General features: G+C 40.5%; 1 protein-coding gene across 2 annotated transcripts in view; it reads right to left on the reverse strand.

The window, feature by feature from the left end:
• CNKSR3 (CNKSR family member 3) overlaps positions 1-17,788 on the reverse strand; it is a 53,605-nt gene that overhangs the window by 20,276 nt on the left and 15,541 nt on the right. For both annotated transcript variants that reach the window (XM_086877302.1, XM_023923832.2), the window contains exon 2: positions 6,323-6,486. In XM_086877302.1, the coding sequence (XP_086733428.1) occupies positions 6,323-6,486 (164 nt within the window). The remainder of the gene's footprint in view (positions 1-6,322; positions 6,487-17,788) is intronic.

The following is a 17,788-nucleotide window of genomic DNA, read 5'->3' on the forward strand; positions in this document are numbered from 1 at the left end:
AAACAAGCCCCAAAACAAGAAAAAAATCACTCCCACCAAAACAAAACAAACACACAAAAATACAAGAGAGTCCTGTCCTTTACTATTCTTTTGCTGTTAGAGATTCCTTCAAGTAACACCCAGGTTCCATAGTTCAGTCTGATATACTCTCTACTCTTTCTACCTTCCTACTCGAAAACCTAAACCAACTAAGGCAAATTTTAATTCCATTTGATTCCTAGTTTCCAGTAGTTCCTAATACCTCCACTCAGGATCACCATTCAGGCTGAAGGGAAGCTTCAGAGGTCTCAGACCAACCTCCTGCTCAGAACAGGCTCAGCTGTAAGCTCAGACCAACTTACTCAGAATTTTATTTTGTCAGCTCTTGAAAAACTCCAAGGACAGAGTGCACAACCTCTCTGGACAGCATGATTCACCTGGTCTGACTGTCCTCAGAGTAAGAAAATGTTTCCTTATATCCAGCCTGAACCTCTTGTTTCAAGTTCTGCCAGTGACAGCCCAACTCTCATCCTGACAACTGCTCCCCACCACGGTGAGTGCTGGGGATCTGCTGTTGGGCCTCCCTGGAGCCATCTCTTTCCCAGGCTGAAGAAGTCCCAGTCCCTCAGCCTCTCCTCAAGGGCAAGTACTCCAGCCCTGACCAAGCTGAGAGCCCTTCACTGAGCTTGCTCTGGTCTCCCTGTACCTTTGCTGTTCTTAGGGGACATATTTACACTAAGGAGTGACAACTGAAGGGTGCTAAACCTCCCCCTCCCACTCCCATTAATGCAGACCAGGATGCTGCTAGGGCACAGTGCTGGCTTGTAGCTCCATTCCCTCCAGGGTGAAGCATCTGAAAAACAGGCTGGAATATTTCAGATTAAGTCATTTACAAAATGTAAGAATCCTTGACCCAAAGAAACACAGGTCTTCAGTGTATGGAGAGGTTTCAGCTACATAGCTACCTTTAAAATACTACTACCTCCCATGGATAAGATCCCAGTGGGTTTAAGTTACACAAGTGCCTCCCTCCTCCACCTCAAGGCTCTTGGCAAGGAAATACCCTTAAAGTGCAGCCAGGAGTAGGGGTTGAAAGGATATGTCCAGTTTTAAAAAAATGCCACTGTTGCAACAGCAAAGGATATCCTTATATTTTCCAGGATCCCAGAAAGGGAAAGATCTGGATTACTAAACAACTTTAAAGTACTTGCACACTGTGATGTGTGAACTTACCACCTTTTAATTTTAAGGAAAACAACAAAAAACCACACACACAAAAAAAACCCCAAACCAGCATCTCAAGCATTATTCGGATGTATTTCTCACAGTTAGTTTTGTTGGTCTATTTTTGAAGGAATGACCACAAAAAAGTAGCCACATATCAGAAATCCTCCCCTTAAAGAGGGGAGCTAGAGGACACTGATCCCCTGCTTTCATAAAGGGACAGAAAATAGAAAATATTTTTTCCTGTGGAGAGGTATAACCACTTCATCACTCTGGTCAGAACTTGAGAGTTCTCAAGTAATTAAGTATCTCCAGATCTTTCTTTCTGTGATTCAGATGCAGAAGCTCTGCCAACCACCTGTGAGTACTTAAGATTAGAGGTGGCACCAACATTTAGGAGGACATGTGTCGATATACCAGGTAAGATTTTGGGCTTGACCTTGAAGCGTTCACACACCCCTTATCATACCTCTTTCACCTTATTTATACCATGGGTGAGTCTGGTGTGATTCTTCCAGTTCAGGTAGTTTTTAAATAATTCTGTCAAGTAGTTCTCAGTTTTCAGGGTGACTTCAATACAAGTACTGCCTCTAGGGATTCAGGGGCTCCAGCTCATAACCACAACTGGTGTCCCCAACAGAGAGCACATCAAGAGGACATGACAGACAAGCTCTAAGTCACTGCTCTAAGCTCTCCTACAGGCTCTACAGAGTGCACCTCCACTGCTAAACCAGCAGTTTATGCTCCAGGAAAGGTCCTGACCAAGCACCACACCTATCCAGCACAACACAGGGTATGCAGCTCTTGAGTAACAGGACACCAAATTGGACAACTGTGGATCAGCCTGAGTGGATGAACTACCCCAGAAATAGGAGTCATCCAAACCCAAGCCCCCTCTGCTCCACCAGTCCCCTTACTGTCTGCTCTATTACCCAGAAAGCATTTTTCCCCTTCACCCGATATAGCAATGCTTCTATCCAAGCTGAAACTCTCTTCACCAGCTCTCACATCACCTCTATTCTACCTCCTTTAGTTGCAACGTCCACTCTGTTGGGAGGGTTGGCCTGGGGACCTAAACAATACAAATGAATCTAATCCTCTTGGTTTAGCTCCCTGAAGTAGCTCACTTCAGGGTCAGGTGAGTACAAGCACAAAGGGTCACTAATCAGAGGACAGGAGGGGGTGGAGACAGCAGCTCACTTGGATTAATTTAACTTGTCATAGAACTATAGCCCCAGTCCAGGACAGATAGGATTGTTGATATTGTGGCAGCACACCAAACAACCTTCACACAGTGACACACAGCTGAAGTGCAAAGCTTAGCTGGCTTTTCTTGAAATATTTCCACAGGACTAAGGCTACAAGAGTTAACAAGTTATTATTTTAGCAACCAACAGGTTTTAGATGTTGCTCATGAACCAAAGAAAAGGTTACATTTTACTATCCCTCCCAATTTTAAACATCAAAGTTGTTTTAATCTAAACACAGGCTGAAGCCAGCGGTCAAGAGCACCCTATGTCAAACATTCCCAGGCTATTACTCATTAACCTGGGAAGCCACATGCAGGGCTGGAGGAGAGGCAGCACCCACACGTGCAGGAGAAAGCACATGAGCTCGCTCCTGCTAAACTCCATCACAATTAATGAGAAAAAGTAATCTGACCAAATAATGGCTCAAGGTCAGGCAGCCAACATAACAAAAAAAAAAAACCAACCAACCAAACAAAAATTTTAAGAACCATAGCTAGCTCAAGTCAAAAGAGCAGAGCAGTTGTGTCAGAACTGAATTGGGCTGCTGAAGAGCTCTGCTACTGCCCAGGGACAGGGCCACTCCTCTTTCACAGCCATGTTCACATACTGCAATGTGATGACTTGGACATACTGGCTGATTGAACTGAAAATCTGCTCTGGAGAAAAAAAAAACAAAACCAGTTCAAATGCTTGGACAAATACTGGTCCAACTCACTGCAGTCCTATACAAACATTTGAATTAACACAAGGTACTGTCACAGTCACCCATTCTTGCTCTTTTCCTCGTAACAAAAATATATTCTAAAAATACCTCTGGAATAGCAAATTTCCTAATAAACAACACAAAATTTGAAGCCACTAAAAAAACTAAAATCTTACATAGTGTACAGATATCTTTTGACAATGATTAGGACCTAAAGGGTAAGTCTTCACGTATGCATTGCTTTTTCATGTTATGATGCTATATTTTGTTACACTGTAAATATGCTGGTGGAACATTACCACCAGAAAAATTATCAAATGCACAACTATGTCCTTTTTTGTTTTTTTTCAGGGTGTGGGGTGTTTTTTAATTGTATATAATTAGTATCTCTTTATTCTAAACCTCAAGAAAAATCCACTGGTTTTTTTTTTCCAAAGTCACCCATCATACAGTGTGGGCAAAGATTCAGAAATCATATCCAAAGAACACATTGAAAGTGAAAATATTTGCATAGTTTCTTGCTTGCATTGTTTGATATTCATTAAGCCCTCAAAAGCTTGTTTTTTGTCCCTACTTTTGTGGTTTGAAAAGCAAAGTTATGTATGTCTGTTCCCCCCTCCCTCAAATACTTTCATCAACAAAGAAACGATCTTTCTTCCACCCCTTCCTCCCTCCCCACAACAAGCAGTACTGTCAACAAAAAGCTGAAATACTCAACTTGATGATTTTCTTCCCATCTTCAGGGGGAATTCACGTCCTTTGATATATCCTCTAAATTCCTCAAATAAGTCCTGAACACCTGTTCAGAAAACTCTGATAGACCAGCTCAAGAGCAACAGAAATGTGCTCATCCCAGTCTACACTCTCCTGCTTGACTCTTCAAGATGCTGCATATGCAGCCTCTGCTCTGAGGACATGAGGACTGCTTCATCACCAAAGCAGCAGAGAAAGATGCATTAATTTATTTTTCACACCAGAAACTTCCAGACATATTTTTAGCTCGGTGCTGCCAAATAGTACTTAACCACTAGAAAAACTAAATTGAACAATCAGATGCATTTGGTGTCCTTTCTCAAGGAAAGTACTATGTTCACACTCAATATATTAAGTGGCTGATCTGAGGCCAGAACAAAGGTCTGTATGATGAATTCTTCAAAAGAGATACTGCAGGAGAAAGATGTTCCAAAGAGAGCTTCCTCACTGTCTTTAGAGCCACATTGTTCCTGTGGTGTGAAGGAACCAAAGCACTGATCTGAAGAAAACTCAGCTGGGAAACTGCCAAGGCAAAACTAGATAAAAAGGGAAATTCTTGGGAAGCCCAGTACTGGGAAACCACCAAAACCCCCTCTTCAGCCTTTCTCCGCCAAGAATGACAACCTTTCAAAGAGAGACATCAGGCTAGCTCAGCCAATGACACATTTCCACAGTGTGAACTGACAGCTTAGTGGGTGTGGCAGTGGGCTCAAAAAAGTGGAACAAAAAAGAGAAAAAATATAGTTCCTTTGCTTAAAAGGCCCCAAAATTTGGAGAAATGTCAGCAACAAAACAAACACTAAATGGTCCCACTTTCAAAGAACTAATGCAGGTGGAATCAGGAAACCTCTCTCTTGCACAAAAAGAAGAAACAACAAAAAAATCATTAGCTGTCACTAGCATTTAGTATCTGCTTGGAAACAAAATCAGTGGTGATTCTATACAGTTTCAAAAACTCAAGGGAACAGGTATCAAGAAGGTGGCAAAGGGCACACTGAAAACACAGGAATTCTTCCTTCACTTCTTAAAAAGGGAACAAGCACATTTCAGCTGTAATACGCAGTATCTGTCTAATGCATTAACTTGACCTGCATTTCACAAAGGATTTCCAGAAATGGGTCTGAGGTCAAAACTTTTGTCTGCAAAGGAAATGAGAAGGAAATTGTAGGAGATAAAAGACAGCTTTACATTCTGGCAGTTGTCCAGCTTTGTTCACTTTATTCTAATATTTTTAAGAGAATAAAAAAGTGCGTTTGGGGATTGCCACATAGATTACTTCAGTCAGGACCATATACACAATATACTACATTTACTAACTCACCAGTCCCCTGCACTTGCCCAACAAGCTTCTTCCCACAGCATGAACTGCTTCTCAGTCTACTTACATTCTTCTATTTGGTTTTCAAGTTAATGTTAAAAATTTTTGGTAAATCAAATCCCTAAAGGAAATAAAATGTCTTTCAAGTATAAGAGTAATTTTTTGAGACACATTTTAGATTGTTTGAAGAGCTTTCATTAAATATGTTTATTTCAGTACAATTTGCTCCAAAAGTTGTGGAGTAGCAACACCCCCTGCAGCACCTCTCTGAAGCAAATGAAGGACATACCATACAGGCAATAAAGACTCCATTTTAAGCAGCACACACTCGCTGCTGCAAGCCTTGCCTAATGTAGGGAAGACAGGCCAGTGCTGGCCAAGGAATCATCAGGCAGGCTTTCCCACCCTCCTCCCTGATGTAATTATATATACCTCTGGTGTCCATCACACTGCACTACATCAAACAGGCCTTCAAGACTGTGACCAAACTATGGCTTTTAAATAAAGCCTCTGCTGGAGTAAAACAATCCAAAATGTATTTCTTCTTTTCAGAGTATTTTTGTTTTCAAAGTATCTGCAGTTACATATCAGGAGCAGGACAAAGGAACAGCTTAAGCTCTGAATCCAATGAAGAGTTCAGCTAGACTGTAACTGAGGTGGCTAAACACCCCTCATCTGAAGAATTAGGTTTTTTTTCACTTCCTAGGCTTGCTACAGAATTACCCAAAATCCATTTCAACTAATGTGAAGAACTTCTAGCACCTGCCATTACAACAGTGTGTGCCTTCTGTCTTCTGAGACAAACTTCTCATTAACAGGAGCCACAAGATCTAACAATGCCACCCAGACAACTTCTTCCTTTGGAAGTGCAACCAAATGAATTGAAGTTGCCTCTTATCAGGAAAAAGCTAGAGCCATTAATAGAATATTTGCAAGAATTAAACAAATTCTTACTTTTTTGTTTTATCATGATGTGTAACAGAAACCAAAGACAAAGTGACAAAGGCATTCCAGTTTTATCAATCTTCCTTTGGCTATTCACCCAAAAAAGCCCTTTAAGAAATTCTTTGCCTATCTATTCACAGTTGAACTAACCAGTGCACACAGGAGATCCACAGCCTCTAGAACCAGTTCCTGGTGCCCAATCCGTGAGATACCCAAGTCTTCGAGGTCCTGGTGAGAAATCTGTAACAGCTGTTCACCATTTATCTTCTCCCGTTCAAATTTATGGACATACTGCTGCAGGCAATCATCCAGGCCTACCAAAACACAAAAGAGAGACAAGGGAACATCAGATACAAACAAATCCTCAAAAAAGAGAAAGAAAAAAAAAAAAAGACATCGGAAAAGGCAGAAATTTTACCTTCATGTAATATACAATGCAAAATTATGAAGGAAACTTGCAGTGTGACTGAGGCTGTACCATGGGAGCACAGAAACAGAGTATGTAAGTCATAGGGATCTTTGGGTCACTCAAGTCAATGCACAACCTGCCTGCTCCTTGTGGATCAAGCTGAGCCAGTAAAACCGTGTCTTTGTTGTCTGCACAGGCAAAGTGACCAAGGGACATATACATCAGGGTGACCCAAACCCTGAGGGGCATCCATAGCGACAACAGTAAAATAACATCCCTCAAAAAAAATCATCCAAGGCAACAACAAAGATCTTGCCCAAAGCCTGTTAAATAAGCAAAGAAACAAAAGCCTAAAATGATGAGAAGGAAACTGAACAAAAAAAAAAATAAAACACAAAGGCAAAGCAATCAAAAGGATGTTTGGCTTAAGTCTCATTATTACCTTGATTTATAAGAGCCTGCAGCTTCCTGAAGCAGCCATTGCTTCCCCTTTCTAAGGATCAACATACAGCAGTAAGATATCTATTCATTTTTCTATCTAGAAGTATTTTTTAAACAGTTTGGACTATTTTGTCCCAGCAGTATCACCCAAATCCTTACTTTAAACTGTGATTCTATGATCCTGTTCTCTTACAGTAGGTTTTCCCAAATGATTACAGAAAGTGTTTCTGGTTTTCATCTTATTTTACTCTAAGCTTCATGTGTTAATCCTGTTTTCTTATGTATTCTCCTTATTTCCTCTGTTGTTAAAGAGTCTGCGAGCAGCAATAATCTAGGGATGAAATTTGGATGGATGTGTTATTTTTAAAATGTTTCAGAGCTCTTGTAGCTCTGTTCCCCTTCAATATTTTGGCTAGAGCAAAAGGAACAGACCCAATTAGATCTGTTTCGCAGACCACACTCATTGAAAACGGCTGACACGAGCAAAAATTCAGGTAACACATTTGACATCTTCTTTGTATCATCCACAACACCTACATTGTTTCACCATTCATTTTTAAAAAGAGGTTGAACCCTTACTTGAATAAAGGATGTTTATGCACAATGCTGGTTCAAAAGGAAACCATTGAGATGGACAGGATATCGAACACAGCAGATGAAAAACACAAACAGCATCCTGAACTACAGAGAAATGAGAGCCAAAAGACCAGCACTCAGTTCCACTCCTGGAACTGCAGCAGCAGCCTGGAAAACAAGCACTCCCAGTGCATTCTACCACCAAGAAAACACTTCACACAAATCACAAAGGGGGTTTGAGGAGTCACATGAAACATATTCACGTCCCAACAGCAGCAGGAGCAGCCGCTGCTTCCTCGCAGTGCCTGCTGACAGCAGATGTGCAGAGGATGGGCTCCCAAAGGCACACTAAACACACACCACTTGCCTTTCCAAGTTAATGAGGACAGACACCCCTTTACACGACTCAGGCAAGCTTACTTATTAGAGTAAACCAACATCTGACTGAATAAACTCGACTCCTCCCTGTGCAGAGCTACCAGAGCACACAGCTCGATTTTTAAGTGTAATTATGAATGGGAAAACCCGCGTGCAAAGACTAGCAGAGACTCCCAGGGCTACAGTTCTTCAGGGTGCACTCTTGTTTCTTCCCATATGTCTTGGCAAAGCCACATACATTTTGGAAATTGAGCCCACTGTTCTCTTTCCCACAGGCAACAAATTCCCCCTTAGACTATACAAACTCTTTTCCCAGGGAAAATAATAAAAAAAAATAACTGGCCTTCATTGTTTAACAATTTATTTTTTCAAACGAATTCACAACCAAGGCTGACATACAGTGCACATATTTGGCATTCCCAATTTTTATTGCTGCCTCACAGATCACTGTTTCCCATCATTTGCTCTTGTAAGCCCATAGTTTCCATTACAAACTACACAAACACCTAAAATAAAGCACTTTTTTCAGCATGCAGTAAAGGTTTTATTTTTTAAGTTTTTTTCATGCAGTTTGGTTTTTGTCTACTATCCTTTCTAGAACTTCATTTTATGCTAAAACACGGAAACTCAAATGTATATATCCTCCCCAAAAAAATAAAACCGTGGCTTTCAGTTTGCCTGTGTTTTTTTTAAAATCATGCTTGCCCATTCTTGAAGGTCTACTAAAACTTGAAGGACTATTTAAAAAAAATTATCAAGAGCCCTTAAAAACAGTACTTTTAGAATCTCAGTGTAGGACTACATTTCAAAAAATATTAAAAAACTGCATAAATGTTGACTCAAAATAGCCAACAGTGGCACAGCTGCTCAGCTAGATATGTATTTAAGATTAAAAGAGCAAAACTATGCAAAACAGGAAGTGAAGACAGACCCATAAACTCATGTATTGGTAGATAGTTTAAGATGAACTTACCAACATTAGGAACATTGTTATTATTTTTATTAAGAAACCTAGGGGGAAATAGTAGACATTTTAATTGAGATTGAAACACATTTTATAGCCTATAGTTAATTTTCCATTATGTGAATGAAATGTTTAATCATATGCAAATCAAAAAGATCATGTGCAAAACACACTTCCAAGAGGGAAGGGAGAAAAAAAAAGGACTGCTAACCCAATTTGATAAATTCTAATAATATTTAAGCAAAGTTTTAAAATGAGCATTCAAATGTCGCTAGTAGTCTAAATGAATTGCTCATTTTTCCCTTCTTCCAAATATCTGTATTCTTTCCATGTATTTTCTCCATGAACTTCAGAGCTTTATGGAGACTTCATATTGCCAATTGCAATGTCTAGATATTGCTGAAGAACTTAGATGAACTAAAAACTATAAAAAAAAAGTCGACGTTACTTAGATAATTTCTTACATTACTTAGAAAAATACTTTTTCATTTTCAACAGTGCAGTATTAGCATGTTCAAGCAAGAAAGCACTTTTCTGTATTTCTGAAAAAATACAAGACTGACATTGAAAAAAGGTATCTATATTTATCTTCTTTATCCACTGAAGAACCTCTCTCAAACCTCATCTATTAATTTTAGGCTCAAAGTGTGTTTAAAAAGCATTTGTCTCAATCATATGCGTGAAATCTTTACATTATTTCTTGCACGCACAATAAAAAATATGCACAAAAGAATGTCCTTTCTATTTATGTACTTGCTAGAGAATGAGGAAAGGTAGAAATAAAAATAGCAGCTGCAGAATTTTATTCAAGTTTTAGAACACTAGTAGCAGAGACTTTTTGGGGGGAGGGAGAGTGAGAGAGACAGACTAATTCAGTTTGTGTTACATGTGTTGGGAAACCTTTCTGATGAACGGCAGTAATTTGAGTAATTTGAACAAAACTCACTCCTAAATTTTGGCAGGTGTAGAGATGTGCAATAGATCCTAAGAACTGTCTAGACTTCTCTGTCTAAAATAACCACCACAAAAAGCACCCCTGAAGACATTCAATACCTTGCATTCATGCAAAAGCATCAGGACAGAGCTTACACCTAAGGATTTGCACTGATACCAATCTCAGTCTGTTTCCACAATTAAGAAAGATTTTGTATAAGAATTGAGGGGAAGAAAGAAACAACTTTGAGGGAGTTAAGGGTGAGGCTTGGGTCCAAGCCATAACTATCGGTTTTCTATTCAGAGCGAATTAACATTTCTATAGTTGAAGAGATGTCAGCCATGGAGCAGTGGCATACCTGACTCCCCAAAAACTAGAGGTATGTTTTGTGAGCAGAGTCATTAAGCAGCTTCATGCTTTTTGCTCAGTTTCTGTGTTGGACACCACCAATTAATTTACCTACCATAACACAACAATTAACTAATCGATTACAGGCACAGCTGACTCACCACCTCTTTTTTCCTCCCTCACTCTCTTTTCTTGTGGTACCACAGTCAACACAGAGTCTATACACTCCAGCATAGCAGGGCAGAAGGGGTGGAGAGCAAGGAAGAGGAGATAGATAGGACAAGAGACTGAGGAAGGCACAGGAAAGGGAAGCTGTAATGTGATGGGGATTACTTTCGTACATTCAAGAACATGAACAGATTCTCAGGACAGCTCATAAAGTGCCAAAAGTTGACAACAGGAAGCAGGAGGAGCACAAGCCACTTATAGAGAGGAAGAACTCACAAGTACAAAACATTTTCCTTCACCTAGCAGGAACATGGGGTCATTGCTCACTGCCTCGAGGAAACAAAGTGTTATTATGATCACGTTCTCTCCTCTGTTGGGTGACTCTTAACAAGCAGTCAGCACCTGGCATTGCAGGGCAGAACTGAGGTTCAGCTACAACCTTCATCCCATTAAGTGGCTCCCTGGGACCCTGGATAACCAGTTAGGATAGGACTGCCAAGGTCATTTTTTGCCTCATCACATTAAAACTGACCTTCCTACCTAAAAAAGGTCATTCTGGTCTCCTCTTCAGGGTGTATATAGTTGACACCTTTAGTATCCAAAGATTCCCTGCACACATCAATTTCATCCCTCCCAAGCCCTGAAAGATAATCAGTTCTGTGAGAATCTTTGGTATACCCCACAGTAGGTACCCTTATACTGTCATTTACCACATCATTTCGTAACAGTTCCTGGGACAGCTTCCTCCCATCATTTCCTCTATTTCCAGGACTGGAAGAAATTAATCAAAGATAAAGCAGGAGGGAATCAAGGCAGCAAATGAACATTAGGAAGAGAAAATAACTACTTCATAAGCAGATGAACCAGCACCTGAGAAGGCAAATGAAAATAAGGAAAAAGGGTCTGCAAGGCAGCTAAAAGCTGAAGCAGCTCAGTAGGACAGATGAAAAGGTGAAAAGAAACAAAAAAAGTTGAAGAAGAAGAAAATAAATATGCAGTTTTCTTTAATATAGAACACAGTGGGAAGGTTTCACACAGTAAAATCACAGACGCCATTCTCCTCCTGCAGTATTACAAACAGAAACAGGGATGACTTTAACAGAGGAATTCAAGGTTCTTTAAAAGGATGATAAATTAAATCTAGAGCAGTCAGTAAAAATTCATTTCACTAGTAACTTGAGCCTAGGTAAGAACTGACTTCCTAGGATGCACATGCCTGATTGTTAGCTATCATCAATGTTTTTATATTGATCTTTCCAAAAACTTCTGAAACAAAAGTTTAGTTATCCATTAGTGAGCCACTTCTAGGGGCTAGAAAAGAGATCTAAGGTCTTAGTTTTCCAAGAAAATGCCTTCAAGAAATCTCTGTATTATTGTCTAGTACAAATGTGAAAAAACTTCCTCATTCTATTTTTTACCCTCGTGTAATTTCACAATTAGTCAAAACACTGTCACCATCTGAAGTATCGATCACTTAAAAAACAAAGGAGTACAGAATGAAAGAGCAAGAGCTGCTTTTTATCACCATGGAGAAATGTCTCCTGCCTAAGCAGATTGTTTATAAAGCAAGCTCTCCTCACGTAGTCAATTGTAAGCATCTCTTCCATGGTTTTGTCCGAGCACCTGCATCCTGATGAAGCCAGCACACCGTGCTGCCTCACCGGGCAGTGGGCACAGCTTTGCTGAGGACAGGCATTGCCAAGAGCAGCCAGAACACTACAGAAGTTTCTTGTCAGCCTCCCCATCACCCAGGGATGGTACCAGACCCATCGCTGGGCTCTGCTGCCAGCCGGGATGCGAAGGGCAGCTCTCTCATTAAGGTCACAGCAGGACAGAGGGAAATGGTGAGGCCTTCAACCTCGATAATGAGTGCTTTACTGTCCCCTCTGTAATCCCCCCTGACTGACAGTAGCACAGAAAGGCTTTTGCAACATGTTTCTATTTCCACTATTTTCAACTAATATATTTAGCCTGGAAAAACAGGCTCCATACTCATGCATTCACATTACCTCAAAATAAACCCATTCATTCCATTTAAATCCACCCATAAATCCCTTAGCTTTTTTTTTTTTTCAAACACAAAACTGAAAGCTTTGCCTTGTAATAAAAGAACTTGTGGGTAAATTTGGGTTGTAAGCTATCCTGACCAGAAAGGAAACAGAGACTACACTATGTTTAACCTTTATTTGCTCAGTATAGATACAACCTCAGACTGACAGCCCTCGTGTTCCATTACACTTTTTATCAGTCCTCCCTACAAAGTCACTGATTGCAACCATTCCGGCAGTGCCTATCACCTGGGTCCAGACAGTAAATCTGAGGAGAACTCTAAGCCTTAGCACTTCACTTCATGAAGTATGTTCAGGAAGAGTCAAAATACCTCGCTGAATCCTTCCAATACTCCTGAAGTTTTATAAGGCAAGACTTCTCACTAAAAAAATATTTTTTCCTCAAAAATATTTTCAGAAAACTAAGCAGACATGGAATACGTTTTACAGAAGAAAATACTTTGGGGAGAAGGACATGATAAAGGCCTGTAAAGCCAGAAAGAACACTGACCACTCATCATCTCTTCCAAAACAGGAATTAGAAAGTGAAGCAAGCATGTAACAGGTCCAAAACAACTAAAAAAGGAGTGATTCTTCACACAGAAGTATCAAATGAATGTTCAACATCCATACACAGGTTCAGGGAAAGGTGAAGAGGTTCATGAAAGAAAGTACCACATAAGTCCAGTCTGACCCTGACAGATTCAAACAGAGATGGTTTAAGGCTTGAGGAAACCTACAAGAAGAAATAAAATGTGCCATCTTTCCTCTTACATTGCTTAATTTACCCCTTTTTGGCAAACATTCTGGACAGCACATGTAGCTAGGCAGCACAGAACACATGACTATCACAGCTGTGCCATACACAACACTAAAACGTAGGTGGCAGCTTCCCTTTTAATTAGTTTTAGACCATAGAATAGTTTGGGTTGGAAGGGACCTTAAAGATCATCTATTTCCACATCCCTCCCTCTGCCCCCCCAGGATGGGCAGGGACACCTTCCACTAGACCAGGCTCAAAGTCCCATCCAAACTGGCACTGAACATTCCCAGAGATGGGGCACCCACAACTTCTCTGGGCATCTTGTTCCATTCTTGCTCCAGGGTCCCACCATTCTCACAGTAAGGGTGAGTTCCTATTCTAAGACTTAAGAAAACTGTCTCTCTTCACTCATGAAAGCTGCTCTTGGTTTTAATATTTTCTTTAATTGTGACACAAGATTTTCCCAAGAAGGCAAAACTCTTTATAGAGTAATTGGAGTTGGGGAGGTAGAGGGGAAAAAGAAAAAGCTATAGACTAATATTGAATTGTGATATCAAGTTAAGCCAAAGATAGAACTAAAGCTTTTAAAGACCAGTTTAAAAAAAAAAAAAAATACACCTAAAAAATGTCCCTAGTAATTAGTAAAGGAAATAGACCGCAGTGAATCACATGAATCTCACAGCTGCTCTCATGGGTTTAGTGATCCAGCTTGAGATACTAACATCAAATGGAAAATTGCTAGAGTGAATTAATTTATAAATTGTACCTTTGGTTGACAATGAGTGAACTTGCATCAGAACTCCAGAAAGAGATCTGACATGGAGAAATGGTAGTGTACAATGAACAGTGATAAAGTCAATTCTGTATAGTCGAGAAGTTAATGGTATTTAATTCCAAAATTTCAACTAAAACTCAAAGTAGAGTTGGCTTTTCTTTCTTTTTAATAGCTTCTTTTCAGATAATTCATGAAAAAGAAAATTGGAGTGGGGAAAAACTTATTTCTAGCCTTTTCCATAGGGGGGTTCTTCTTATGACATAGCTAAAAACTTCAAATTAAAGGCAAAATCAAAATGTAACGCTGCAGAAAAGTGAGTTGTGATGGCATGTCACATATCTTAAAGAAAAGGAAGAGGAAAAACATAACTGCGATAGAGCTTAACATCATATAGGTTTAACCAAAAAGGTCTTTATATAAAAGAGATACAAACATGAAGACAGAAGGTCTAACACACTTCACTACACTGAAAAATAGATTACTGTGCCAGAACCAGAGGGAAGGAAACAAAAGTAGGCTATGCCAGGAATAAAATAAAAAAAATAATAAAAAAATCTGCTTTATTACATTCCCACCAATTTGAAGGCAGGTATCGGAACACACATGCAGTCACGCTTTTCACCAGCAGAACTGGACTGGATATCTGAGCAAAGCTGTGGGGCCCTAGGCCACAACTCTATGAGGCTTTGGTGCCATCACAATCACTGGTATCACCCACTTCCCTAGGAGACTGACTCATCTGTGAATATTCAGCCTGCATGTATCATTTGGCTTCAAGAGGTGAAATTTTGGTTCAGGGTGACTCACCTGGCAGAGAGAGGGAAGAGATGAGACACCCCCTTGTTCATGGGTTACCACTCAGCCCCAGGCAGCCAGACTCCACCACACTACCCCAAATACTCATCCTGGGAAAAAAATGGGTTTCCAAGAAAGAACAGGAACCACAAACAAGGGTCCATACTCAATCACCCAGCAGCATGGCATCTTACTGCCAGCATTTCAGCTGTAAGTCTTTACCAATCCCAGCCACCACCAGGAAAAGGGCTCCTGACCAGAGAAAAGATGAAGGATGAAAAAGGAACTGATACAAAAAAAAAAAAAAAGCCAGACTGATACACTATTTTTTCCTGCTGACCTTGGTGTATGTTTGGTATGCATCAGGGGTTAAGTTCCATATGATGCAGTAGAGCTTTGCACAGAGCAACACTCATGCTTTGGTTTTAAGAATCAACTGCATCACTCACTGACCAGCTACATTTTGCAAAATCAATCTTCCCATGCCTTAACAGATTTTGTTTGACACATTACATGAATGAGATGGAAGTAGAGCACATCCATATGTTCTGTGCAGACAGATCTGGCACTCTTAGTTTCAACAGAACTTGCAATGAAAGCCAACACTCAGCAAATGCATGCAAACACATCATTAAAATAGAGAACACACCTGCTTTAGGTAGACAAGCCCAAATAGCTTCCTAGCTAATGCCACAGGATGTCTTCAGGGACACTTCTGACAACATCCTCCCCCACTTCACAGTAAAAACAATATCTTACTTGTGGCAGGGTGCAACTTGTATTCATCTGCTGGGTGCACCAAAAGCAAGGCAATATGAGCCAAATACTAAGGCAGTATGTTGTAGCTGTAATGAGGCCCTTTTATTTAGGCAGCATTTGCTGCTCCAGGATCACTTAATAACTACTATAAACTCCAAACTGAAACAAGAAAACATCTTTTTCTCCCAGTATACTAATACATGCAAAGGTGTACCTATTTGTCTGTTGGTTGCATTCAAAACAGAGGTAGTTAAATGGGTTTAGAATGGCTCTCAGCTGATACACAAGCACTGCAGCCAGCATGTCCCAGATCTTGTTATTCTTTCTCACCCTAATTCTTTACCATTACATCTAGCAATCAACTTGTACCTCCCCCCGCAAAAGTTATTTTAAACCCACAGAGATTGGCATAACATATTGTAGTAGACTACTGCAATGGCAGAAAAAAATGCACATTTTAACAAAAAATAAGGGGGTTTTCAACAAAAAAAGATTGCTCTTGAACTAACTCATACACACTTTTGATAGTCATCATGCCCAGTGAACCAAACCTTGTGTTTGTCACAACCTAATAAAATCATTTTGCTGGTGAAGACATGCTTGACAGTGTCAGCAAATACAAAGCTTTTAGCACAGTAGAAGGATAATCACTCGGTGTGACTTTACAGGTGCATACATTATGTGCAACAAGAAAGACAACCAGATACCTGCACTGCAAGAGATGCAACATGACTTAAAATACTGCCAGCTTCTTCCTACACCCTAAAGAATTCTCTTCTCTCATGGTTTGCAACTGATGTAGTGACTAAACAAAAGATGTTGCTAAAACAGGGCATCAGCAGGAGTGAGTTACTTTATTACACCAGCATACAGCAGCTTCATTAATTTCACTCATGCACTGAGTGTAGACCTGTTCTACATCACAAAATATTAGTATGTCCTGTGGACTGCTAGTGACACATCACATCATCCTCATGTACTGTGCCAAAACTCTGACAATGAAACTTTCACCAAAGTTTCAATGTGGGGAATCTGTTCCACCATGGGTCTAGAAAACCACACTCCTCTTGGATAACCACACGTTGTTTCCCAACAACTCAAAAAGCCACTAAGTCTTTCTCCAGCAGAAAAAAAAAAAAAAAGTGGTAAAATCAAAAGCAAAATGTGGAGAAAACCAGATTATTCCAGCCTTCATTTTTCTCAGCCCACTAAGGTTTTTTTTTTCCACACTAAGTACACTTGAAGACATGCTGCCCTACACATTTTAAATTGTACTCAAGCAGGAGTCTGCAACTTCTATAGTTGCAGTAGATCTGTTCACCTAAAAACTGTTTTGCTTCATTCATGCAAATAACAGCTTTGCCCAGACACAGTAGAGTTTTGGCAAGAATGAAGTTACAGTGGTATCTGGCCATTGAAAGCTGCAGTCAAGAAAAATCTACAAACAAGGCCTTTGACCCTCCCTCCATACAGTGCTTGGCTTTATAGGGAATCAATCCCCTTCACCACATGTTCCCTGCTGTACAGAGCACACGGGATGACGCTGCAGAAACAAAGCACCCATGGGCATAGCACAGCATTTGTCCCCTTCTGCAGCTAGGTGGCAACAGGAACTGGGGTGGGAGAACAATTGCCACTCCAGCTTGAGGCTGGTCCAGCACCATGACACCCTCTCTTAGTAAGCAGGCCTCTTGCAGGAAGACAACTGGATCCCAGATAGCACAAAGAGATGTACAGCTGGTTCCTGCCCACTCACTTTGACTAAAAACTGAAGTAAAGCTCCCCCACACCACCAGAGAGACTTGGCCCAGCCATGCAACATCAATTTCTTGCAAGCAGAAGGCAAGCCACAAGGATGCCTGTGCCTCAACCACTGCAGCAGGACTTTAGAAGCTCAGCAGCAGCTTCAGAGAGTATAATGAGCTGCAAATTGGAAAAACACGTAAGAGGACACAACCCACTCCGCCATCTCTGCTGAGGAGTTACTGCAGATCACAAGGGCAGAAAGATGCAGGGGGTGGGGACAGACAGCTATGACCAGGAGAGCTCCTCTGAGACCTGACTCGGGCATTGTGAGACCCCCACATACTCCTCACTAGACTGGCTGCAGACCCCACTTACACCCCAGCTCCAAAGAGAAGCCCAAAAGAAATCTTACTGCTGCTAGTAACAGATGCAGATGTTTTCACTAAATCAATGCAACCACAAAGGAAATACATTTCCCAGAATTTTCCAGCTCACACAACTATGCTGAATTT

Source organism: Cyanistes caeruleus, chromosome 2, assembly GCF_971803275.1.
Source record: "Cyanistes caeruleus chromosome 2, bCyaCae1.hap1.1, whole genome shotgun sequence".
NCBI lineage: Eukaryota > Metazoa > Chordata > Aves > Passeriformes > Paridae > Cyanistes > Cyanistes caeruleus.